Source organism: Centropristis striata, chromosome 10, assembly GCF_030273125.1.
Source record: "Centropristis striata isolate RG_2023a ecotype Rhode Island chromosome 10, C.striata_1.0, whole genome shotgun sequence".
Taxonomy (NCBI): Eukaryota; Metazoa; Chordata; class Actinopteri; order Perciformes; family Serranidae; genus Centropristis; species Centropristis striata.
Genome location: NC_081526.1, coordinates 9,223,039 through 9,249,924, shown reverse-complemented (window position 1 = coordinate 9,249,924; position 26,886 = coordinate 9,223,039). Strand labels below are relative to the sequence as shown.

General features: G+C 37.9%; 2 protein-coding genes across 2 annotated transcripts; one reads left to right on the top strand and one right to left on the bottom strand.

Annotated features, from left to right (window-relative positions):
• Positions 1-1,276: 1,276 nt before the first annotated feature.
• Positions 1,277-16,511, bottom strand: phgdh (phosphoglycerate dehydrogenase). The gene is made up of 12 exons (XM_059343040.1): positions 16,351-16,511; positions 12,952-13,103; positions 12,802-12,867; positions 12,663-12,717; positions 12,404-12,502; positions 12,167-12,299; positions 11,945-12,093; positions 10,183-10,335; positions 5,195-5,333; positions 4,831-4,958; positions 4,014-4,236; positions 1,277-1,706 (listed from the first exon to the last, which is right to left on the bottom strand). The coding sequence occupies exons 1-12, from the start codon at positions 16,486-16,488 to the stop codon at positions 1,552-1,554; spliced, it is 1,590 nt and encodes a 529-aa protein (XP_059199023.1). The 5' UTR covers positions 16,489-16,511; the 3' UTR covers positions 1,277-1,551.
• A 3,004-nt stretch (positions 16,512-19,515) lies between these two features.
• cfap210 (cilia and flagella associated protein 210) lies at positions 19,516-26,767 on the top strand. The gene is made up of 9 exons (XM_059342612.1): positions 19,516-19,680; positions 21,147-21,355; positions 21,491-21,664; positions 21,745-21,950; positions 22,984-23,140; positions 23,217-23,356; positions 24,085-24,277; positions 24,924-25,088; positions 25,192-26,767. The coding sequence occupies exons 1-9, from the start codon at positions 19,632-19,634 to the stop codon at positions 25,540-25,542; spliced, it is 1,644 nt and encodes a 547-aa protein (XP_059198595.1). The 5' UTR covers positions 19,516-19,631; the 3' UTR covers positions 25,543-26,767.
• The last annotated feature ends 119 nt before the right edge of the window (positions 26,768-26,886 follow it).

Below are 26,886 nucleotides of genomic sequence, written 5' to 3'. Positions count from 1 at the left end.
ATGTTTCCCCCCACTCTTGTCGTTGCCATGGTGTTGTGAACCCACTTTCAGTGTGGCCAAGGCTTTAACTAATCCAAACGAGGATTAACAGCACGCTGCAGCTTTCTCACTCATGCGCAAGATCTCAAGAGATATGAGCTGGTATCTCGTTTTACTGTATACAACTATTTGCATGATATATTTATCTTGAAAAACAGCACTCAGTTCATGAGACAACGGTGGAAAACATTTCAAAGGGGAAATATTTTAGGTCATAGCCTACAGTACAATGTGGACATAAATATCAGTATATAGAACAGTCATATAGAACAATGGCCCATTTATGAGGGATGCAATTGAATGTGCTGCAGTAGCCTGTTTCACAAATTGCTGATGCCATTGGTGTAAGTTAAAAGTTTTTTTTTGTAGTGGTGGGAAAAGTATTCAGATCCTTTACTTAAAAGTAGGCTACTAATACCACACTGAGAAATTACTCCACTACAAGTAAAATTCCTGCATTCAAAAGTACTCATTATGCACAATGGCCTCACTCGAATTGTTTTATATATTTTAAATATATTATTTTTTTGTACTGAAGCATTTATATAACCAGCGTTTCAACTATAACTGCTTTATAGACTGTTATGAGGTTTAATTTATAAAAATGCATCATTTTAAATTGATCATGTTTTTTTAATGTTAAATTTTGACCTGAAAAGTAACTAAAGCTGGCAACTTAATGAAGTGAATTAGAAGTATAAAGTTACATAAAATTGAAATAAACAAGTACATGTACCTCAAAATTGTACATTCCAACACTGGTTGTATGAAGTTCTCACCCATAGTCATCATAGTATACTGCCTACAGTAGATGGTGGTCAGCCCACTCCCAGCTTGAAGAAAGTAGGCAGGCGTAAAGTTAAATCCATTTTTACACTCTTCAAAGCTACTAGACTCCTTTGACAAAAAGCGTAATTTTACCTCCTGGCTGTACGAGGGAGTAGCTGGTGTTCCACTGCCTGGATCGGTTGGTTTGTTTTGCGTTATTGTGAGAGTTTGCTGTTTTTTAAAGGGTTAGTTTGGATTCACCAAAGTCACACAACACCAAATAAACTAACCAATAGATCCAGCATGTTCTGTCAGGTAAAATTACTGTTTTTGTCAAAGAACTTTGGTGGCTTTGAATAGAGCTATCGGTTTCACTGCTTAATTTAAACTGACATGATTTCAAGATGTTAAAGTGTGAAGTTCACTGAAAAAAAGAAACCACTCAACTGCTCATATGTTGGAATTGTACTTGTGTTTTTTAGAAAGCGTTTTATTTTACACCTCTGCATTAAAAAGGTCAAGCAGCAAACTAAACAACACAGAAACATTTCTTCTTTTTTTTTTACTTCATCAAAGTGCATTTAAAAAGCATCTAAACACTGGAATGTTATCAAAATGTTTTAAACAGCAAAGGTTCAACTTCTAGACAAAGTTGTTAGTTGTAAACACTAAGACCAAGACGGATCAATTATATTAGACACTCTGGAAGATGTTAGGAGTTTCAGAAGGCATGGCGGCCGTCATTCAGATGCTGATCTGTGCAGCCTCCTTAACCAACGGCTTCAAGGCACTGAGGTCCCGTGGGAGAGAGGACACCCCCACACAGTACCACAGGTCCCCAGTGCGGTCTGCAGGAGCACTGAAGGACTCAATCTCCACTCCCTCTGTGGCCAGAACTCCTAAACAAAGAACAATTGAAAAGAGGAAAAAGGTGTCAATTAAAAGAAAGAAAAACAGTCATTAGAAGTCATAACTCAGAACTATCTTTCATCCAGACTGAAAGCCTCCTTGAACCCTAAATCTCCTCTTCAGCCTTCAGTTTAATATAGAGCTGATATCTAGCCATTTTCCATGGTTTTCTTAATAATAACCATAATCATTATCAAGAAAACCATGGAAAATGATATCAGCTCTTAAATTCAACTCTCATGAGCTATTTTTGTTGTTATCATTATATTTGTCCAAACAAATGTACCTTTAGTTGTACCAGGCATTAAAATGGACAAGAAATTGGAGAAAACAAGGGCGGTGTAATCATTTTTTCCATGACTGTATGTACATGAATAATGAGTGTTTTCACATTTTACTTATATAGCCCAAAATCACAAATTACAGATTTGCCTCAAAGGGCTGGACTGTACATGTTATGACAAAAATTGAAACAAATTAGATAGTGTTTTGGGCGACAACAGATTAGTAATAGCATTTTAATACAATTTTTAATTCAATTTATCTGCAATCATATTTTTTTAAAATGAACAGTTTTGATAAATGCTGAATATTGCAGCAAATAACTGAATCTTTGTTCAAATCTATTATCTCTTACTTATTTAAAAGTCACAGAGGGCAGCAAACTGAAGGTTTTAGCTGTAAGAGTCCCGTTTTTTTTTTTTTAAAACTGCTATATGATGATTAAAAGAGTATAAAGTTACATTTTGATATGTACATTTTGATATATAAAACTAGACGGGAATAAAAGTGATTTATGATGATTTCTCCAGTATTACAAAGTGTTGTTTTTTTTCTTCAGAAATGTAAGATTTTTTTATGGACATGAAGATCTGATTCGGAAAAGTATTCAAAATGCTTTTATTTATTTTTTGAAATTTTGTCTTCATGTGTAAAAATAAAAACGTTGCATTCTGGATCTGGTTTTTATGATTTTTTTCCCCCAATGTCCTGTGAGGCTGTGAAGTCTGGGTGTAGTTGTACGTATAAAACAATCATGAACTTTATACATTCATATATTTCAAACTTAAGTAAAATGCTTGAATATCAGAAACCATTTACACATGAAGGTGTAAGATCACATCAAATTATATTAAATGAATTAACTCTTCAAAGGGAGGCTGTTGTCGGTGCCAAAATGAGTCCTTGACACCGTGATGGATTTCTGTTGGTGTCTCAGTAAAATGTTGAGGCTTGAAAGTTTGTTGATGGTTTCTACTCTTAGGTTATAGTGAGCAGGCATATGGAGAATGGAGATAAAGGTGTCGGATCCATGGAAAAGAGAGCAAACAGGCTTGTAATGAAGGATTAAAAATTCACTCGTCTCTCGTGCCGATTAACAGGCGAGCAGACGTGCTGCTTCACCAGAAATGTCTCTAAATGCAAAGTAGAGCGCTGATTTTAGAGACAAATTACATCTTAGTAAGTTCATTAAAATTGCCTGAATACTGGCGTACAGTAGTGGAAAGTAACTAAGACATAGTACTGTACTTATAGTGCAGTATAGTATGAGTATTTCCACATAACTATGTAACTTTATACCTCGACTTCACTGTATTTTAGGGGCAATTATTGTACTTTTTACTCCACTACATTAAGCTGACAGTTACATTTCTTTTCAGATTCAACATGAAATATTACTATAAATTTAAAATGATTACACATTTTTAAATTAAAGCATGTAAAACTATATTAAGAAGTTAAATGAGCCCTATCTGGACAACAGTAAAACACTGCTTACATAAATGCATCAATACAAATAATCTGATAATGTATTTAGAATATTTAAAACAATCTGAGTGGGTTCATTCTGCGTAAGTTTTTTTTACTTTTGATACTTATGTACTTTTACTGAAGTAAGTTTTGAATGCAGGACTTTTACTTGTAGTTGAGTAGTTTTGCAGTGTGGTATTAGTACTTTTACTTAAGTAAAGGAGGTGAATACTTCTTCCAACACTGCCGGCATTGGAAAAATGCATTGATGATCAGATCATATATCAATGACTGAAGGGATAATCAGCACAAACCTACTCGAAAAATGACACGACTCACTAATTGTTTGTTTTAGGTTTTGAATAGCTGAGCCTTTGTACCATCACTTGCCAGGTCACAAGTCTGTTTTCCTGCCTCAGATCCATCCACAGTGTTAATACAATGACCAATGATACAATGATATACTTATTCTAACAACTTCACGGTTATAGGATTGATTTCCTCTGAACATAAGTGATTAACTACATTATTCTGATTGTTCTTACCAGCCACTGAGGACAGGAGCTGAGGACTTGCGGAGGCCTTGAAGAACAGCAGGTTTCCAGTGAGAGCGACAGGCTGTCTGAACACACTGTCGCTCAGCTCCAGCAGCACCGGCACGCCGCCTTGAACTGAACCGCTGGCTTTGTAGCTGCAGTCCTTGGCCTCGATCTCCACTTTACACACTCCACTGGCAGCCCCATCAGACGCCAGGTGAGCATGGTTTACCTGAAGAGTCGGTTCACAAGTAGGAGAGATTAGGGCTGGGCGATACGGACCAAAAGTCATATCCTGATATATTCAGGCTGAATATCGACATGCGGTATATATCCTGATATTTTTATTGAAAAGTGAGAGTCAAAATCAAAGCTTAAATATGACATGTTACAAGTAGTTTTATTGAAACCGTTAATTTGAGTGAATATAAATACTGTATAACGATAGGAGTACCTTTTTTTTTTTTTAATTAAAGCTCCATAAAGTGCACATTTAAATAAAAAAAAATATCTTAAATAAAAATAGCCTATGAAATAAAATAGGCCAATCTTTTCCTGAAATAAATATATTTATATGAGAAAAGAATAACGAACATTACAAAATAACTAAATGTGGCAAACCCTAATAAGGGCAGCATTTATATATAAAGAAAGAAAAAAATTGAAATATATCGATATATGTGATATGGTCTAATTCCATATCACATTTAAAAATATATTGATATATTTTTTTAATCACCCAGCCATAGGGGAGATATTATTTTATTAAGACATGCACTTGTTATTATCATCATGTGGCATTTGCCAGATTGGGACCATGTTGTACCGTGATTCCAGACTCCTGGGCTTGGCTCAGCACGTTGATGAGGTTCGGGCAGCAGCCAGATCCCTCGTTCAGCAGACCGACCAGTACTGATGAAGTCATGTAACCAGTGGAGGACTTCATGCAGTCTCCTGGTTTGCAGAAAACAGTACAAAGTGTTAACTGTCACTACTGGCAAGTGAAAGCAAAATTCTTGATTTTAGGAAAACTCTTATAATGTCATACTTTCCTGCAATATCTCATTTTAACAGTTTCACCATCATACCACCAGAGGGAGACAAAAGCCACTAGTACAATATTGTCTTCCATGATTTAACCCCCCCATCCCCCCTCAGGTTACACAAACCGGTTAGACCAGTAGTTTTACCTTTAGTATTAATTTGGACATGTTTGAACGGTTTCTTAGACGAAGTGCACGACTGCAGCACAGCTCCGACAGCTTCTCCAAGTTTGATCAGCTGGTGAGACTCCTGGGAGAAGGTGCTGGCCAGAACCTGCGCATTGACCTACAAAAGAGTGGACACATGGAATCAGAGTGGATTCGTGAACTGAATGAAAGACACAGAAACTATTTTACATGCTTTTATCTCATCACGCTTGGATTACTGCAACAGCCTTTTTACCTGCCTGAACCAAAAATCCATTCATAGACTCCAGATTGTCCAGAATTCAGCTGCCAGACTTTTAACGAGAACCAAGAAAACAGGATCACTCCTGTTTTAGCGTCCTCTCACTGGCTCCCAGTATGATTTAGAATTGATTTAAGATTTTACTGATTAAGTTTAAAGGAACACTCCACCGTTTTTTCATATTAAAACATGTTATTCGGGTAAGTAAGACGAGTTGATACAGACCTCTTGCGTCTCAATGCGTGCACTCAATCGCCCTGGCGCGTGGCGCTACTTGGCTAGCACTTAGCTTAGCCCAGTTCATTCATTAGGACCCAAACAGATGGACAGTTAGAAGCGACCAAACTCCTCCACGTTTTCCCTATTTAAATACAGCTACACGAGTAGTTAAACGACCAAGTATGGCGACACAAAATAAAACGTGGCGCTTTTCGAAGCGGATAAAAAGGATAACTATAATGTATGGCGGAATAGCACTTGGGAGCACTTCGACTCGGCGCAGTAATATCATCACTCCTGACGGAAGTGAGAGGGAGCGGAAGTGATGATATTGTGCTAAGTGCTAGCCAAGTAGCTCCGCGCGCCAGGGCGATTGAGTGCACGCATTGAGACGCAAGAGGTCTGTATCAACTCGTCTTACTTACCCGAATAACATGTTTTAATATGAAAAAACGGTGGAGTGTTCCTTTAAGGGCCTTCATGGCCTCACTCCCTGCTATGTCTCTGACCTCTTAACACCTTACACACCAGTCCGTACTTTGTGATCCTCGGGCAGAGGTCTCCTGACTGTTCCAGAGGCCCGGCTGAAAACTAAGGGGGACAGATAGTTCACAGTCAGGGCCCCGAGGCTCTGGAACATCCCACCCGAGGAAATCAGGTGTGTGTATGTCCATATGTATGTGTGTGTTTGTGTCCGTATGTATGTGTGTGTGTCCGTATGTATGTGTGTGTTAGAATTATCTCTTATTCTTTCTCTTATTCTGTCTCTGTTGTCTGTCTCTGTGGCTGGGGATCACTATCTGATTGACGTAGGTCACTATCTATTAGGGTTGTCAAAAGTATCGATACTAAAAACATTGCATCCGGATACGATACTCATTTTCAAAAGTATCGATCCAACAACTCATTAAGCAGCTAAACCATACAAACTCAAAATATTGTTCTAATTGTTATTGTTTATTGTATTTATTTATTTTTTGCACTGCCTCAGACCTGAAGCTTGTTATCATAGTTGCAGTTTCTTTTTGCACAACTGTTTCTTATTATAAATATTTAACCTGTGGTTCTGTTAATTTTTACATGTTGCATTTTTCTTGTTGATAAAAATATTTCTGTTAAATTTTGGGGTCTTTGTTTTTATCCTTGTGGTATTGAAAAAAAAAAGTATCAAATATTTTCCTTAGTATCGGTATCAAGTTGAAAATTTTAGTATTGTGACAACCCTACTATGTATGCATGCATAATTCACTATCTGTGTATGTAATCTCTTTGTCGGTTATAGATTCATGCAAGATGTTTTGCTACAATGATCATGTGCTAATATTGTTTTTAAACTAAATACATTTACTCTAAATACATTTAATCCATCTACTTAAACTTTCTCTGTCTTACTTAGAGTAAGATTCTATAATCACAAAAAGTGTTTTATTGTTTATTGCAAAATCTGTGTCTCCAATAATATCTCTGCAAGTCCTATCAAGTCAGGAGTTTGCATTTTGAAAGTTTTGTTAACAGGTCAGGTCACATACTGTGTGTGCTGAGCAGAAAGAGAACTGTCTTCTCTGCTTGGTGACATGACGTGTCCACGTATTGAATAAACTGACAAATCAGCGGATCGAGAGGAGGCGACTTCTGGAGAGATCTACCTACATTCTTAGTTAATTTATGACCTTGAGAACAGCAGCAGCTAAAACAATCTCACAAGGTCTATTAAGTATTTAATCTTTTGAGCACATCACATAATCTACACGACCTTAGAAGATTGTGTGATCTGACTGAGATTGTTCCTCTTGATTTAAATAAATTCATCCACTAAGGAAGATCATGTAGTAAGGTAGAAAGCTCCTGAACTGTTGCTGATTGACCCTGTGTTGAGATCAACTTCATAGTTCTGATCATGTGATTGTGGTTATATCAGGAAGGTGTGTTGAGTTTCCCAGCATGTATTGATGCATTAAGAACCTCATTCTATGTAACTGCATTGTTAAAGGTGCCATTTGTTTTTTCCCCATAGACATGAGAACGAGACATTTCAGCGGAAAGCATAACCCTTTTATGAAAATTAAACCTTTCAGATGTCTCCAAGAACCAGCTTTAGTTGCATCATTTAATGTCAAATTAAATACATTCAGGCTCCATTTGTCTTTTTAACTTTGGAATTTTTTTCAGAAAAATGGCCTTTGTCTTTTTTTATTCTCAAACTTTTATCTTCAATTAAAAATAAATGTTATCCAGTGTTATCATGTGCAAGTGTGGATAAGTGGTCATTTGAGCTTCAAAGATTCATTTCAACCATTTAAGTTAATCGTCAACTATTTTAAAAAACAATTAATTATTTTCTAAAATCATCACTATTTATACACACAAACACTTTTTTCGTTATGAATCCCAGAAAGTGAGCAACAGCTAAAGTTGGTTAGTATATATGGCACCGTCTGGGTCAATAAGCTTGCCATTTTGCAGGTTTGGGTTTAAAGACTAGTTACTATGATAAAAGCTCCAGATAATTTGCCATGAGTCTGGATTTTCTTGTTCTTAACGGTTTTATCAACAATGTCATCACTTTCATCTAGATAACTCGGTTATCCACATATGTAGAACAAGGGGCCCTGATTCTTTGACACACAAACACACCCTGAAAGAGAGGCAGCTGATAAAAATCATCAAAACACCTGTTGTGGTTTCTGGCTGGTATGAAAACATACCTTCCTCTGGAATTACATGGCATTAGGACACTATGCTGAGTCCAATAGATGACACTTCAGGTCACAGACTTCTTTTAATATCTATCTATAAAAGCAAGAAGCGTCTGTGTGTGTGTGTGTGTGTGTGTGTGTGTGTGTGTCTAGGGCATATCTCGCTGACCGTTAGTCAGACTGACCTAAGATTTAGAGGCTTGTGCATGGCACGAAGGTGTGCATCCTCGATTTTGAAGATTTTATAAATATAAATATATAAATATAAATATCATTATTTACGTAGGACGTGTTGCGGCATTGCACTGTTTCTAATCGGACGCCTTTTAGGGGAGCTCCGCCCCATTGTGTAATAGGCCTACACCTGGTCAGTAACACAATTCACTCTGGATTTCCACCCTGACTCATCTCATCTGTAAGTCTATTTAGCCTATCTATCTTTGAGAGTTTTAAAGTGCAACACAAGGTTTGATTTTCTAATAATATTTGAATAGTTTCCAGCGAATATCAACGTCCAATGTGTATGTGCTGGATGGTGTGCGAACCTTATGAAAAGTAAGTGTTTTATGGAGTTGCAGACGTTTTAGTGGTCTGCATGTAATGTGCAAATTATTTTATTTGCGACTAGCATGCTAAGCGGAGATTTAGCTTTATTCACTTCTTATGCTGCATTAATATGTAATTCAGGGATGACATTCATGTTGCTTAGCGTAATGCCCATAATCATTTGATATGAGATATAGTATATCAGCTAATTGGGTTCATGTTAATGTACTTTTAGTGCAGCATACTGCGTAATGTGCTATCTCACGATTAGCATGCTAACGAATACATACGTCCTACGGGCACTGCACTAGTAGGATTTCACACGGGAAAGTATTGATGTGATCATTATAATGTTATGGTGTCTGAACTATGCATTATTTCCCAAAGCAAAGCCTGAAGAATTGTACACTAGGGGCAGAGAATGGTGGCCCTGAGAGCTCAACGCACTGCAAATGAATAAAACACATGCAAATAGATGCAACTCAAGCAAATTTATATTCAGATTAATTTTTGTGAGAAGCTCACAACAGAATGTCATAAGGTCGGGTCATGTTTGTTGTTGCTCCCTCTGGATTATGAGGTTATTTAAATTGACCTTCCATCGTTGTGAATGCATGCACTCAGATAAAAATAAAAATAATATCTGAATCATGCAATTACAATGTTAAATTTGATTTAAGGTCATTTTTCCAGCACCATTGACTGATAGCTGACTTCAATAACGTAACAATTTACTTTAACATAATCCCAAGGTTGTGCATCACTTTTTAGTGTCTCCTGCAAACCGTTTCCAGTGTGGTGCAACCTTCTAATTGGTAATTTATTTATTTTTATATTTATTTATAACATTACACATCCTTGTTTTTGTCCTCGTCTTAGCTCAGTGTTCTAAAATATTTTTAAATGTTTTACTCATGTTTATTTTGTGCCATGATTGCTTTAACTATGCACCTTAAGCATTTGCACTTTTAATTGTGTTGTATAGTTGACTATATAATGACAATAAAGACTATTTGATATGTGTCGAGTCCTCAGGGCCACCGTACATGAGAGATTTTGTCACTTTTCCAAGACAGCTCCATCATAAACTTCTCAGATGTGCGTCTGAAAGTCTGAAAGTCTGTTCGGTTGGACAGTGAACTGCTTCAGTGACTCAATGTCCTAATGCAAACACCAGGGTCGGATTATTTTAATGATAATATCTAATTTCGAGGAGTGAGAGTTTATTTGTTTGAAAAGGCATTTAAGAACTGAGTAGAACTTACTGCTCCAACCAGCTTCTTGCCGTTCACCATGTCCACAATCTGCAGAGCGATGTCCTCGCCACAGCGAGCCTGAGCCTCCTTCGTGCTGGCTCCCAGGTGGGGGCAGCTGATGGCATTAGGATGGTCGACCAGTGAACGGTTCTTAGGAGGCTCCTGTGGCATAAACAAAAACACAAACATTTATTAATATTAATAAGATATAAAATAAACTATGTCATGCTCCAACTAGACGAGAACTTGGATCACAGTCCTCCAACGGGGCCATGCTCTTGAGCCCTACGCAGGACTGTTTTTCTCATCCCACAGAGTGAGTTTGAGTGTGAGTCTGAGTGTAAGTGTGAGTGTGTGTGTGAGTGTGTGGTTGTGTGTTTGTGTGGTTGTGTTCCCACAAACATTCTGAATATGCATACAGCCCTGCCCTTGCTTAACCGTTTTGATCATTAAAATGTGTTTCCCCCTCATAAGTTTAGGGACATTGAAGTTCGTGTAAAACAGCGCCTCCCTCTGGTGCTTTAGTAACAGTTCAGGCTGAGAGTGGTACTGCAGCACTTTTGATCAGCATATTTAGTCAGTAATTAAAGCCACATTGGCACTTTCCTCCCTTTTTTTGCTGACTAGTTCTAAATGAGACTGCCCAGATGGCGAGTGTTTCATGTCCTACTTTAATACTTCTTTTCAACTTGACTCTCTTTTACTCCATCCTTCTGGTTAGTGCCAATTAAATCCTTGGATCCACAGTTTATATTTTGACTGCCCACTCTTGTGAGAGTCAAACCTTATGCAGTCTTATATGCCCTATTCTGCAGTGTTAAACAATGAAAAATCTGTGAAAAATAACTTGTGTAACCTCCCTGTGATTCAGATCCACTCGAAAATTTGATGGGTTTCTTTTTAATGTAAATACTTAAGCAATTTTTTTTTTTTAATGTAAATTCAGATTTATCATAGGTTAATTATTTCTAGGCTAAGTTTATGTTTTAATGCATGTATAAGTGTATGTTCAATGTATGTTTGAATGCTGCTACTGGATGCTTGAATTTACCTCGAGATAAATAAAGTATCTATCTATCTATCCATCAATAGGGGTGTTTCCATTACAGTCGAATATACGGAATGAGGCGGGTCTCACTCGCCGAAAGGCGTGATTTCCTGCCCTCATAGTGCAGTCCAGCGTCGCGGAAGGAGGTGCATGGTAGCTCAGTGCTAATAGGCTAACAGTTAGCTCGCGAGCAGTTCAGTGTGTATGTGCTTCTGCTGCAGGAGGACTGCAGGACACAGTTAGCGATGTCGGTTAATTCACAATCAGCAGTGGACACTGTGTGCCCCTTTGTTTATGATCAGTGGAGATGCTGTGCATAATTAGCCATGCTGGTTTGTTTATGATCAGCGGTGGACCTTGTGCACAGTTAGCAATGGCGGCCACAGTTGTGTCTCCCGTGTTAAATCTGTTGCGTATGTGACGTCACTGTTGAAACTGTCACTAAGCGATTACACGACAATCGAAAACCATACGTCACCTTACAAATCCCTCTGGGGCCTTTTTTTTGTAATGGAGTCACGCTGAGTGAGCGGACATTTGAGAGGGCGTGGCCTGAGACTTTCCCAGCAGCCACTCTTTCCCCTAATGGAAACACGGCTTATCTTTGTCCTAAACGTCACCCTTTCACAAGGTTTCAGGAAAAATCAGCCCAGTAGCTTTACTGTAGTTAGTGAAAAAAACAGAGCTGAAAACATAATCCCCTTGCAGGCGTAACAAACTTGCCTCAACAAAGACATCCAGCCCGGCTCCTCCGCACTGTCCGGACTCCAGAGCTCTGAGCAGAGCATCCTCGTCGATGATGCCCCCTCGTGCACAGTTCACCACCTTCACTCCTTTCTTGCATTTAGCAAACGTGTCATCATTGAGCAGACCTTGGGCAAAATAAAAAATTAAAAAAGAAATTCCACAATTTATCACAGCTACTTAGTCTTCACTAGAGCTCACCAACAGTAGAGGGCATGAGGGGAGTGTGGACAGTTATATAGTCACACAGGGGCCACAGCTGCTCCAGAGACATCTGCTCCACCCCCCAGCTGGCCGACACCTCGGGAGGAGTGATTGGATCATAGCCGATTGTCTAGGAAGAGAAAAAAAAAACATCTTGCCCTGTTTGTTTCATCTGATTACTAAATTGCACTGAGAAATGTGCCCAGGCCTGTCATGTTTAATCTCACTACTTACCCTCATACCAAATGACTGCATTCTGGATGCCACTTCCTTTCCAATTCTTCCAAGTCCAACTATTCCAAGTACTTTGCCATACAGCTCTGCACCCATGAACTGTAAAATTAGAAACAAAACAATGACCCTGTCCAAGTGTCCAGTTTGATTAGTGATGCCTGGCTGGACAATGGAGCCGACCATGCAACAGTAATCGCTTTGTGTGCCAACTGCAAACATTCAAAACAGCACACGGGGGCAAGCCAGAATCTCTGCCTACCTTTTTGCGATCCCAGTTCCCTTGTTTCATCGACATTGCAGCTTGAGGCACATTTCTGATGAATGAATGGCAGAACAAAGGCATTTTTTAGAGTACTTCAAAGCAATTAAAAAGACATGTTGACAGCTGCTAATCTCACCTTGAGAGGCTCATCAGCAGGGCACAGGTCAGCTCTGCTGCGCTGATTGTGTTACCGCTAGGTGTGCTAAAGAAAACAGTCTACAGTTAATGGACAGTACATTATACTGAATTAAAATGCACACTGAATCAGATTTGTGCACAGACTTACTTCATGACAATAATGCCCTTTTTTGTGGCGGCATCAACGTCCACGTTGTCCACACCAGTTCCAGCTCTCCCAATGATTTTGAGGTTATTAGCAGCATTGATGACATCAGCAGTTACCTTCGTTGCAGATCTAACCACGAGGCCGTCGTAGTCCTATAAGATGGTGAGAAAAGCATTTGGTCTAATTGTGTTTTATATCTCTGGGTTATCTACTCAAGATTACCAACTGTACAAAGTGGCAAAATGCCCTGTAGTGAAAAAACTAGCCCCAACCAAGTACTGAGTGCATATAGATGAACATACTTTTCAGAGGCCAACATTTCCATATTAAACACACTTTTTAAAATTGGCCTTTTGTAATATTATTTTTTTTTGAGACACTGAATATTAGGTCTTCATTAAATGTAAGCCATAATCAATATAATTAGAAGAAATTAAATCAATTAAGACATGAAATGTTTCATTATGTGTGTAATGGATCTATATAATGTGTTATTTTCCACTTTTTGAATTTAATCATTGACATAAATTAAAATTTCTATGATATTCTAATTCATTGAGATGCACCTGTATAAACTCACACAATAACCATCATTGTTACTTTGTGTTGTAGAACCTGCCAAGGAGGTTATGTATTAGGTTCATTTTGGCTTGTCTTCCTGTTCCTCAACAGGATTACAGAAAAAAACACAAGCCCAATCTGCATGAAACCATTACATTTTGGAGCATGATTCACAAATTACTTTTCACTTTTGGCAACATTGTAGTAGGACATGGCCTTGGTGGAGGTCTGTGCCCTTCTAGTTTAAAAAAATGCATTTGTAATGCTTTAAAATGTTTCAGGTAAAGAATACATGGTGCATGGTTAAATAAATGTGCTTAGGCACCTGACCTGGCTTGCCCAGATGGTATGGTTTGTTTAGGTTAATGTGAAAGCCATCAGTCCAATTCTGGTGCAGAATAAACAACAGAGACCGTCTGAAAAGGAGGGTCTTGGTCCACTTCCAGGCTCTGGACTCTTGTTTGGTTCTTTTGTGGTGTGAAAGCAAACAGACCAAACCAAAGGCCTGTGTGATTGCAGCAAATATAAAACCTTAACAGCAGCTGATTGTGAGCTGTCAACAAAGTGATCACCTGATCTGTGTCATCGATGTGAGGCCTAATATTTATACAAGATCACTTTGTAACCATGGTAACACGTGAGTGTGCAGGTTTTTCCCCACACATCAGAAAGTAAAAGGGAGTTTAACCAGAGGTGCGTCTAGCTTGTGCACGCTGTATTATAGCTTATGTAATGCTGCGTTTTCCTGTCTTCCATTACTGTGTATGACATCTGAGCTCCAGCCTTGACTGTCAATGCTCAGAAATTAATTTTTCATGACCCCTTTGTAAACACAAAGTATAAATATAAATATACAACATGTGATGCAGTAAATCAAAAACTGTCCAATTAATGACTTACTTATTCTGAAAAACTTAAATAATTAGACCTTAAAAGCAGCAATATCTGATTTTCTTCTTGGTCTGGACTCAAAGAAATGAGCACCAGGGGGAAAAGCACCATAACTGACACACATGAGGGCAGGAACAGTTTATGTAACCCAGTTGGTTTGGGGGAGCTAGAGAGGGGTTGGTGGTTGGAATGGGAATCAAGAACCGGTTCTAGTTGTAAAAACTGGTTTCAATCTGTGCCTCTTAGCTTATAAATGCCTGTTTTTATCACAGTTGTTCATTGAAAAACCGTGTCAAACTTATGTCTACGTTGCTGGACACTTGCAACAAGAAGGAGTCGAGGTAGAGAAGAAGAAAGCATGGCTTTTACAAAGAAACATGAAAACAGTGCGGCTTGTAATGATCAATCCAAGTAAGAGTGTAATCAGGCATTATGCTGACACAGCATGGGCTTCAGTTTCAGGACTGCCATGTATTTAATCATCTACAAATGATGCTACTGCTTCTGAATAGTGCCGCACGTGCATTACTTAGGTTAATTATCCTGCAGGCTTAGCGGATTTCTTCTTTGACTGAAAACAAATGTATCACAACTATTCAATCATTTAACCTACACAATATTCAGATTTAAAGATAAAACAGTTGAGCTGAGGCTTAAAAAGAAGAAAATTAATCCAACTAAAGGGCAGAATCAATTATGTTCTTGGTATGATTGAAATATATCAATTTTTATCCCTAGTTGATGGTTGAAAAGGAGCCCATGACTTACGATTGCCCCTGGGCCTCATACAGCATTAGTCCAGCCCTGAATCTACTGCAAAACACCTCAATCCATTCAAGTTGCAGCCTGTGAGGACATTTCCACTTCAAACTATTTAATCTGATGAATCCCAATTATAATAGCCTACAAAGGTAAATTTGTGTTTCTATTATATGCACAGCTTCTGCATTAAGCTGATAATTGCTTCAAATCCGCAGCGTGTGGGCATGAGAAACATGAAAACAGTGCAGCTTTTAATCATCATTTGAAGTAAGAGTGGAATCAGGCATTACGCTGACACAACAAATGTCAGGACTTCCATGTATTTGATAATCTACAAATGATGCTTCTGATTCTGAATAGTGCTGTACATGTATTACCGAGATTAATTATCCTGCAGGCTAGCAGACTTCTTTGACTGGGACTAAATGAAAACAAATGGGTCACAACTATTCCCATTTAATCTGCACAATATTCAGATTTAGAGATAATAAAACAGTTGAGAGACGCTTTAAAAGAAGCAAACTCATCCAACAAAAAAACGGCAGTGTCAATAATGTTCTCAGATTGAAATATTATCAATTTTCATCCCTAGTTGATGGTTGAAAAGGGGCCCATGACTTACTATTGCCCCTGGGCCTCATACAGCATTAGTCCAGCCCTGAATCTACTGCATAACACTACAATCCATTCAAGTTGCAGCCTGTGAGGACATTTCAACTTCAAGCCATCTAATCTGATGAATCTCAATTATAATAGCCTACAAAGGTAAATGCACAGCTTCTGCATTAAGCTGATAAAGGCTTCAAATCTGCAGCATGTGGCACTCAGAGATTGATGGGAGAGCCGGTAAAGTGAGGGATGAGTTGCATCAGCCTCCCAAGGGGCGGTACTAAAATGTACAATCGATTGTCACACCTCAGCTCGGCAAATACAGGAACAGCGTGAGCCTAATAATGTGCACACAGGTTAAACTTTGCATGGAAAAAAAACACGTGCAGCTCTGTTAAAACATCTCCCCCCACAAAAAATGCAGCGGCATAAATCACACGAGCCTCTCACATGATGCAGCCTAGACCGACTGAACTTTTTTTTTTTTTTTTAGCAATGTTAGAAAAGTGGTGCGTGTTGCGTGGAAACCAAAACGACTCCCGGTGCACGTGAGCCCGCACAAGGGTGCCACTTTACCTTAATCTCCGCCAGTAATTCATCCTTCTTCATGTTCTGTTTTTCCGTAACTCGGATGCCATTTTCCTCCAGAATGGCCTTGCAGCGAGGGTCCACACTTTCACTGATTAAAACAGTCTTGATGGAGATAGGAGCCATCTTTTTTTTTTTGCTCTCCGGGTGGCTTGTTGTTTGGTAGCTGCTGCTGGGTGGCTGATGCCTGGATGCCGTGAAGTGATGGACACTGGGAGTTGCTTTCCCTCTGCCGGTTTTGAATGGTTTTCACGGTTTTAAGACGGCCCCCTTTCAATGTCAACCCGCCTCTCCTGCATCTCATGCTATGACGTAACACAAAAGAGGCCCTCCATACTAAAAAAAAAAGCCAGTTTGATGTATTAGGAGTTTTTTTTGTTCCGTTTTTGTGCTACAAAAATATCAGTTTGAAAGTACTCAGTGACACCATGCATGCAAATTGTTCCTAAATAAAAGTACATAATACACAATGTACCTACTTACAGTCATGGAAAAATATTAGAGCACCCTATTCTTCAGTTTTGCTTGGTGCAACTAAAGGTACATTTGTTTGTACAAATATAATGATAACAACAAAAAAGCTCATAGGAGTTTAATTTAAGAGCTGATATCTCGACATTTTCTATGGTTTTTTTGAAAAGGATTTTGGTGATTATCCAGAAAACCATCGAAAATGTTAGTTGTAACAGGCATTAAAATGAACAAGAAATTGACGAAAAAAGGTCGTCTAATAATTATTTCAATTACTGTATAATACACAAAATAAAAATACTCATTATGCAGGAAATGGTCAGTTGTGTCAGTTATTATAATTCACTATAAAAGTGGGTTATTGTAAGCAGTGTTTAAATGTTGTAGTTTTAAAGACTTTATATGTAGGTGCCCTATAGCAATGCATCATATTTTATAGCCTAAACTCATTACATGTCTGCACAGTAACTACAGACTATAGCTGTCATATACATTTAGTAAAAAATAATCATTATTTCTGAAACACAATGGACTAGAAGATGTAAGAAACATACAATGTAAATACTTTAAGGTCTAGTGTGTAGAATTTAGTAGCCTATAGTGTTGAGATTATATGTATCGGTAAGTCCCTAGACCATGGATGTATAAAGTGGAAAGAGAACTGGAAACATCCCTATTCATTCCAATGAAAGTGGCTCGGTAGCGCATGAAGCCAAAAAAGTTAAATTACCTGGATCCTCCGGAAATACCTGCACACTGTGGGGCCGATGGAGCAAGTCCCACATTCCAGCCGATTGGACTTTATGTTGGACATTTTATGAACAGAGAAAGGAAAAAAACTCTGGATCAGCTATGAGTGAACTTTACAACTCTTAAGACAAATTCATGCACCACTGAGCAACTTTCATTGGAATGAATAGGGCCCTGCCTCCAATGCTGTATCCACTTATCTTAATACATCCAAGATGTAGATATGAAGGGCTCATTCTCTGCTAACAAAGATACAAATATTAGTGTCAGGTGATTATGGATGAAACCATAGTTATGAATATATTTCATTTTGACCAGTAGATCTCCCTACACCCTACACACTGCTCCTTTATGTTCAGTAACTATGACAAATAAAAAGTACTCTGTTATTTTTAGGTTAAGGATACTATACAAAGGTAATAAAACTGGATTGTGTGGTGTTTAAGGTTATGTTATGATGATACAATTAACTCACCCTATATTTTGTTAAAATAATTGAATCCTCCAAAGAATATCAAACATGTTCATATTCTTTTTTATATGTTTTCATCATATACTTTATTCCTCCCTCCCTCATTCCTTCATTTAACAGTAGATCAGGTCAGGCAAGTCAATTTTCAGTCCTAATTTACTTAATTTAACAGGCGCTGTTCGTCACCTGACCCATTCAGCTGCACATGACAGCCACATAATCTTTTTGTCAGACCATCACAGACGGGCCATTATATGTGCTTTCAACACAAGATAAAATAAAATGCTTGTATGCAGAATCTGTTTGAGTGTTCATACAGTAGAGGCTGTAATGTCAACTGCCTACAACCCCTGAACAGGAGGAGATTAAGGACAAATATGGTCTGGGTCTGAGTGTGACCCTAATAGTTCTGCTAAAAGCCAGAATTCTTTGTCATGTCCTTTGTCAAACACTTTTTTTTGTTTGTTGCTAGTAAATTACATTTTTGACACAGTTATGGTCTAAAATCAAATGATAAATCTATCTATCTATTTGCTGCAACATATGACTCAGCTGCAAAGGAATCACTTATAAGAAATCCAATTACATGATAAAACACTTAAAAGGGGGCAAGTAAGGGGCGTCCCAGAGGCTCACAGTTACCATTAAGGCTTGAGTCCTTGCTGCGGCGGACCCAGGTTTGAATCCAGCCTGAGGTCCCTTTGCCGCATGTCTTTCCCTCTGTCTCCCCCTTTCTATCTGCCACTATCTAATAAAGCAGTAAAATGCCAAAAAGAAGAAAAAAAAGGGGGCAAATACTGTAATATTGTGGCTGATACTTTGACATAAGATTTATTTACTTTTTTTTGTTGTTATAGGAATTTAGTTTTAGTTAGTCCACAGCAAAAGAAAGACATGAATACTTGTATTTTCCTCATTTCAATATTTTTCTGGAAGACTTTTGCATGGAAGGTGCAAAGTTGACAACATTTTGGTGAGATGTAATATATAAACCATGGGTCTCAAACTCGCGGCCCGCGGGCCAATTGCAGCCCTCTTGACGATATTTTGTGGCCCCCACCTTGATATGAAAGTTTAATGTGAGTTTTATATGAATGGCACTTTACTGTGTTGTGTGTGGAAGGTCCCTTTAATTACTTTTTGTGGTAAACTTGTGTCTTTTTTTGGTCATTTTGTGTCTTTTTTAAATAATTTTGTGCCTTTTTTTGGTTATTTTGTGTCTTTTTTAAGTAATTTAGTGTTTTTTCAGTCATTTTGTGTCTTTTTTGGTCATTTTGATACTGCCTCCAGCGGCCCCCAGGTAATTTGAGTTTGAGACCCCTGATATAAACCATAGACTGTATATGATATAAACCCGAGTTTCGGGTTTTTCGGTCAAACAGCGCCACCTGCCTTCCATCGGCGGAAATGTGTCACATTGATTCAGCCGTTGCCTGGATACAACCCAACAAATGCACTGACAAACAGCTGTGTTTATGCTGCAAAGAGTTACAGAAAGCTACAGAAAAAAAGCTATTCTTATAAACTGTACACTAGTATTTTTTCTTTAATACTAGGTAATACATATCGAGTAGAAATGGCATCGATGGTTCAGTTCGGTCGACGAAGAGGCTCCAGTAAGAGAGGTGAGAGCTAAAGAAAAGAGTTTTATATAAAATAAGGAATAAGTGAAGGGAGCTTAACTAACGTTTACTCTCACGGCTAATAGACAGATATATTAATGTCTTTGGTGGTGACTTTACTCGTTAATTCGGCAACGACAAACAAAAGTCAGTACAGTGTAAGAGAAGCGCTGCAAATACACTGTTTCATTTTTATGCATGTCCAATGTCATGCCCCAGAAACTTTCAAAAGAAAACAACATCCTGAATCAATTTACTGTACAGTAGGCCTAACGTTAATTGTTTTTTTGCAACGTGATATATTTAATATGCATTAGTATAACGTTAGTCCAAATTCCACAGTCCAACATACCCCCATGAAGAAACGTTGGACTAATTTAGCCACCAAACCCCCCCCCCCCCCCCCTGAATTTTCAATGATTGTGGTATTTTCCCCTCTCATTTTATCAAATAATTTAATGTTGACTCATTTCCAAAATATAATTTACATTTAAACATATCAAACATTTTAATTTGCTTGAAAATCCAACAAATCAAATCCAACAAACAAACAAATTAGTGTTAGGAGTCATTCTTCTACTCCATTGTTTTTCAGAATAAAACTTAGCCTTCAAAACCATAAACTACCATAACAAGAAGCTAAAGACCCATTATTCCCTTGTCTCACCTTGTGCTGTCTAGTGTTTGTGATTTAGTGTTTTTTTTTTAAATGTTTTATTGTTGTTTCTTTTCACTGTCTTTTAAACAGTTTTACTCCTGTAAGGCACATTGTGATTTTCCTTTCCACAAACTACAACACATAAAGTAATGGAAAAAATTATTAGAGCACCCTTGTTTTCTCCTTGATTTCTTGTTGATTTAAGGCCTGGTACTACTAAAAGTACATTTGTTTGGACGGATATAATGATAACAACAAAAAAAGAGGTCAATAGAGTGTAATTTAAGAGCTGATATCTAGCCATTTTTCATGGTTTTCTTGTTAATGTTTTTGGTTGTTATCAATATTTTGTCATTTTTAGTATTTGATACTAATTATGAACAAGAAATTGAAGAAAACAATGGTCTAATATTAATGTAGTGACAGTACAGTACAGTTAAACATAATGAGATTATCTGTATTGGTCATCATCCGGTTTGACAATATCTCAAAATCGTCAAAATGGCAATTCCTCACTTTACATGATTCAGGGACCATAAATATAATAACTTAATGATTTGAGATATTCAGTTCAATGTGTAATTGTGGAATGTAAATGTCCAACATGTAAGAAATAAATATGCATCCCATAACATTCTGCAGAAAAGCATTTACTGTAATAGTGACTATTTTTTGTCCAGACACTCTTCAACTCCCCAAATTACACAAAGTGATGGTCGATACTTTCATCACCTTAAATATAATCTGTGTTCTAGATGTTGTGTGTGTCTTCTTACAGTAATTTTCTCCTTTTTTTTTCTTTTTTTGATAGGGTCTTCAGCTGAGTCAGCCAGCAGGATGATCCAGCCACCAGACCTCCGACAAGTCACTGTCTTAACCAAGAGTGAATGGCTGAGGATTCAAGATGAATTGAACCGGGTTAATAAAGACAAGGAGAGTATGAGAGAGGCAGCAAAACAGAGAGAGGCCCTGCATTTGCAATCAAAGGAGGTGGTGAAACTCTGGTCCAATACCATCGCTGTAAGTTGCCTGTATGGGGTTTTTCTCAGAATATTTTAAATGTTTTAAATTCAATTCAGATGTGCTTGTAAGGTTGCACAATATACTGAAGTAAAGCGAAAAGGTTAATAAACTGTATGTTTACATTCATCAAAGGGACAAAGGCAAAAAAAGCTAGAGGCGAAGAAGATCCGGGAGGAAATTGAAGAGGAGAAAAGGAAATTGGCTGATAAAGAAGAGGCCAAATATCAGGAGCAGCAGCGGAAAGAGGCCATTGAAAAAGCAAAGACTCAACTATATTATCAAACAGACCGCGTTAAAGGACTACATGTTAGTATTGCTAGAGAATACATGTTTGACTATACATGTTGGTGTTCTGAGTTAATTAACGATTTCTACTTCTTCCACAGCGTGCGCTCTTATTGACAGAGGTGCTGAAGGAGAGAGACGCTCAGATTGAACTGAAGCAAAGAATCAGGAGTGCTTCTAAAGATGTGGACAAAGTATTCCTAGAAAGTGCAAAGACCAGTGAGGAGGAGGCCTTGAGACAGGAGCAGGAGAAAACACTTCAGAAAAAGTTGGAGAGACAGGCTGTGGCAGAGGACCTGAAAAACCAGTAAGTCTCACGTCAGAACCAACAAGCAGATCTGAACATGTACAAGTTGTCGGGGTCTTCAGAGAACCATAGTTATTTCAGAGATGTGCATTCCTGTTGTTAGTCAGGCGGCTAAGGACCAGATTTAAGAAGAATGGCACCACATTTTTCCTACATGCTCTCTATCACCATATGTTTAAATTTTTGGTGGGAGCCACTTTTTTAAGATTGCCGATCGGAGATGGCAGCCATATAAAGTCTATGAGAACCAATATATCTTCCAAGCCACTTAGATGGTCAATCTTGGTGTCAAAATATACATTTTCTGGGTCAATAAATTATTTAAAGCTATTATATATATATATATATATTGAGAAATAACTAGATGATTATTTGATCAAATAGATACGTTCATTTTCGCCATGTATTTGCATAATTTCCAAGTTCCTAAGCGGTCAGACATACATTGATATAGGTCATATACAGTACACTATTCTGAAAAATTAATATCATGCATACATTTAATTAAACTTTATTAGCTTCACTCGTGTTATCTGTTACATTTACAACTAAAAAGATCTTTGCAATTTGTAGTGGCAAATTAAGACAGCTCAAAGCCCTTAAGGTCAAATTAGACAGACAGAGAGGCTTCCAACTTGCCAACAACATATACAACAAAATCTTCCCCAAACTCAAAAATGATAGAATAAAAAAAAAAATAGCAGGAGATTTTAGGCTGAATTAACAGCGTTAAAGACCTGGCCAGACCTGGCTGTCTTCATCCAATGTCCACCCCCATCCTTCTGGACTGGGTGTCAGCAAAGGTGATAGAGAGCATGTGGAAAAAAAATTTGGTGCTTTTGTCCCGTGTGTCCCCTTTATTCAGCCAAGCCGCCTGACTATGTATTTTGTTTAATTGCATGATGATGCATTTAACGTTTTATTTTGCAGCTCAACTGTCCCTGGTTGTAAAAATGTTCAAATAAGAATCCGAGAAGAAGGCTTGAAGAGAAAAATATTTTTCTTCACATGAGAATATGGTTCCTTTCTTTAGGATGAAAGAAAATGAGCTGGTGAGAGAGCGACAGAAGATAGATAATAAGAAGGACGGAGAGGAAACCCAACGGCTTCAAGAGCTCTACCAGTGGGAACAAAGAATGGAGGACCAAAGACAAGCAAAGCTGAAGAGAGAGCTTATGCACGCTCACCTGGTAGGGCCTTAGCAGCGAAGATTTTCCAGTATTTGTGTCCTTATTTTATAGCATATACGTTACTCTGTATGTACAGGAACATATCACCAACAGAGAGCTCATAAAAGCAACAGACGCACAAAAACAGGAGGCAGAAGAGGAGCAAAGGAAACTTTTTCTCTCTGCAAAACAAAAAATGATGAAGTTACGGAAAGACAAAGAAAAGGAGTTGTTTAGGTAAGACCCGGCAAAACAATAAATGTCAACCTAATACTAGCCTAATGATATGTACACCCAGTCATCAGTCCTGATATCTTAACCTCCTGAGACCCAAGCTTTTGTTTGGTATGTATTGTTAGTTTCTCCTAGATATTTGATATTTTGGATTTGTAGGACATAAGTACAAAAACTAAGCAATGTCTTTGAACAGGAAGTAGTTTTTGAAAAAAAAAAATCGGTTAATTTGACTGTATAACACAATTAATTCACCAGTGTATAAAACTTTTATTTCCTTACATATACTCCCTCTCTTTGGAAGAACGATAGTAAAAGTCTATTCGTTCTCAAATGAGTACTTCCTGATTAGCAGAGTCGTAGCTTGTTGCTATTGCTAAAAATAGTCAAACTTACACAGAATATAAAGCTACAAACATTATTAAGCACAAATGAACAAGTTTTAACCATAAATGTGATCAGATTTTGTACCTGGTCCACCTTTGTCTAGGAATAAGCTGTTGATTGACTTTAGCAAGGTGCTGCCATCTGGTTTTTACACTAATTGATGTATTGTGCTTTTTCAAGAGTGTGTACTACTGAGGACAACATGTTATAGTAAAGCAGAATTAAGTATAAGGTCCATAAAACCTAAAATGAAATGTCCACATATGAGGACGCAGGGTCACAGGAGGTTAAACACACTTTAACAATTGATCCCTATCATAGTTGTGAGTTGTTTGATTCTTCAGAGAGGCTCAGATGCGCAGAGAGACGATCATGAACAAGCTGACCGTCACCCAGCAGCAGCAAACGGACTCTGAGGAGAAGAGGGTTGCAAAGGCAGTCGCTGAGCAGGATGCAAAACAGGCACAACAGCAGAGGGAGGAGGAGGAGAAGAAGGCTGCAATGTTGGAGTCGATCACTGCACACCGAGAGTTAATGGTAACACAAGTTCAGATGCTGCACCTGCAAAATACAATGCTTTAGAGCTTTTTTCAGTGCTTATCTGCTATTTTCATACTCAAATTCTGCTTACAATCTTGCCATTAGGGTTGTCACGATACTAAAATTTTCAACTCGATACCGATACTCAGGAAAATATTCGATACTCGATACCATTTTCGATACCACCAGGATAAAAACAAAAAACCCAAAATTTAACAGAAATATTTTTAACAAGAAAAATGCAACATGTAAAAATTAACAGAACCACAGGTTAAATATTTATAATAAAAAACAGTTGTGCAAAAAGAAACTGCAAGTATGATAACAAGCTTCAGATACTCGATACTTTTGAAAATGAGTATTGTATCCGGATACAATGTTTTAGTATCGATACTTTTTTGAGTATCAATACTTTTGACAACCCTACTTGCCATAGACCCCTATTTAGCTTTGGAGATTTTCTGCTGGCACCTGTTCACTATGATTTTAACATACAATTACTCACCCTGCATGCATTAGCTGGGGGCTACACACCCCGTGTTATAGCTGCAGTAAAATCTGGTGTCACCTGAGGCTTAACTGAAACATGAATCCTTCTGCAGCTCACAAAACGCTCTTACATCTGTATCACAAACTTTTTCAGAAACAAGAAAAGGAGCAGAGGGACAAAGCAGCCAAACAGAACATGCGAGAAACACTTGAGGCCAAGAAAGAAGCTGACCGAATATTTTCTGAGAAACAACAGCTGAAAGCTCAGAGGAACAAAGAAGATGCAAGAAAACTTCAGGACTTCAATACCACAAGGATGGTAATGTTTAAACTACCTCCAACACATCATTACAAAAATGATCAATTTAAGTCGTAGTGATGGTCTTTTTTTTCACATTTTGTCTTTCATACCTCAAATTTAGGCCCAAAAAAGTGCCAAGGATCAGCAGCTGAGGAGAGACGAACACGAGTTTGAAGTGAAGAACGCAGAGCTTGTTGCCGAGGAAGAAAACCAGTTTCACCAGTATTCACAGCAGATCATTAAAGCAGCAGCAGAGGCTCAGCGAAATGTGTTCCCACTTTGCAAAGCTGCAGGAGACGGGATCGGAGGAGGTCCAGTTTTTGGTGGAGTCAGGCCTAGCTACATCGTTCAGGACACTACCGGGGCTCAAATGCCCAAATATGTCTCTGGTGCCACCCAGAGCATTAAAAAGCTTAATGAGGCCGTAGATATTCAAGACGCTAAGAGGAGACTTGGATTTACATGGTCATAGGAGATTCTGCTTTCAAGAGTGTTGAACATGATGAATGTTTTAATGATATCCATAAGATGTGTTCACAGAGGCTGTGTCTAAAATCACTCTCTTTTATAATAGTCAAGAGTAAACTGAGATTTTGAACACTTAAATAGTAACTTGTAAGGTAAATGCTGCACAATTTTAACATTTAGAAAATGATGCATTGCACTGTGGGGTTAAAATTGCATCCATGGGACATTGTGGTGGCACAGTTGTTAAAGGCATCGAGCATGAACCATAATATATTTGGTTCCTGTGCAGCCAGGGAGCATGTTGTGCACATCTTTCTCCCTCAGTTCCCGCTGCTTCATGAATAAAGGTATGAAATTGCCCTCAAGATGTGCAGTGTTCCAAATCACATACTTTTTCTTTTTACTTTTAGTACATACTGCAGCTTATATGTGCTGTTTCATGCACTTCATCATAAGATTTAACCTTAAACTTTCACCCTCTGGCTCATACAAGTATATATGGTGCAGAGGATTGTCGGACAAAATAGCCAGAAAAGCATGCTGGCTTGCATACTGCAAAATGCATATGGACGCAGTAGGTCTTCTGAGAGCAAGATGAAGTTTTCACTCTTACAGTACAATATATATTGCTTATAGGGAGTGGTTTTGGACACATTATCTGAATATTTTGATCAGAATGCTCTACCGTTTATTACAAATTCCTATAATGTTCTTTATATTTTGTAGAATAGTGTGAGAATCTGCAAGCATTACAGTGAGACCAATTACAGACACAATAGTTATTTGAAATAGTTACAACAAAATGTTTTATAGATATATTGTATCAACCAGCCTAAGTAAAGATGACTAAAAAGGCGGACTCTTGTTAAACACTGGACCATATTTCCTGTAATAATGTTATCACTATTACTGTAACCTTGATGCACATGTTTGGACCTGCAGTAGCTAGATTGCATTGTGTGAATTTGCAAAATAATAATAAAAAAGTAATTAAAATCAAAGTTGAGCCTTTTAATTCATTCACAGCAGTTGAGTTCTTCTTAAAACCAACTTGCACAAAACACAATTCATACAAATTGATTTTATGTTGTACTTACAGCAAGACATTGACATTTTTTCCATTCAAAAAACTACAGAGGCATCTCAAAACTAGTTAAACAGGATAACAGTACAAGGTCGTAGATGTACAAAATAAAAAAGTAATGGATGTACACATTTCACCTAACAATGACAGGGAAAGGCATGCAAGAAATTAAGTGTTCTCTTCAAGATTGATTGCTGTAAGAGAAATAAGTTGACATATAAACATCAGATATTTGCCAACTTTGGAGACGGTCCTGATCTCAAA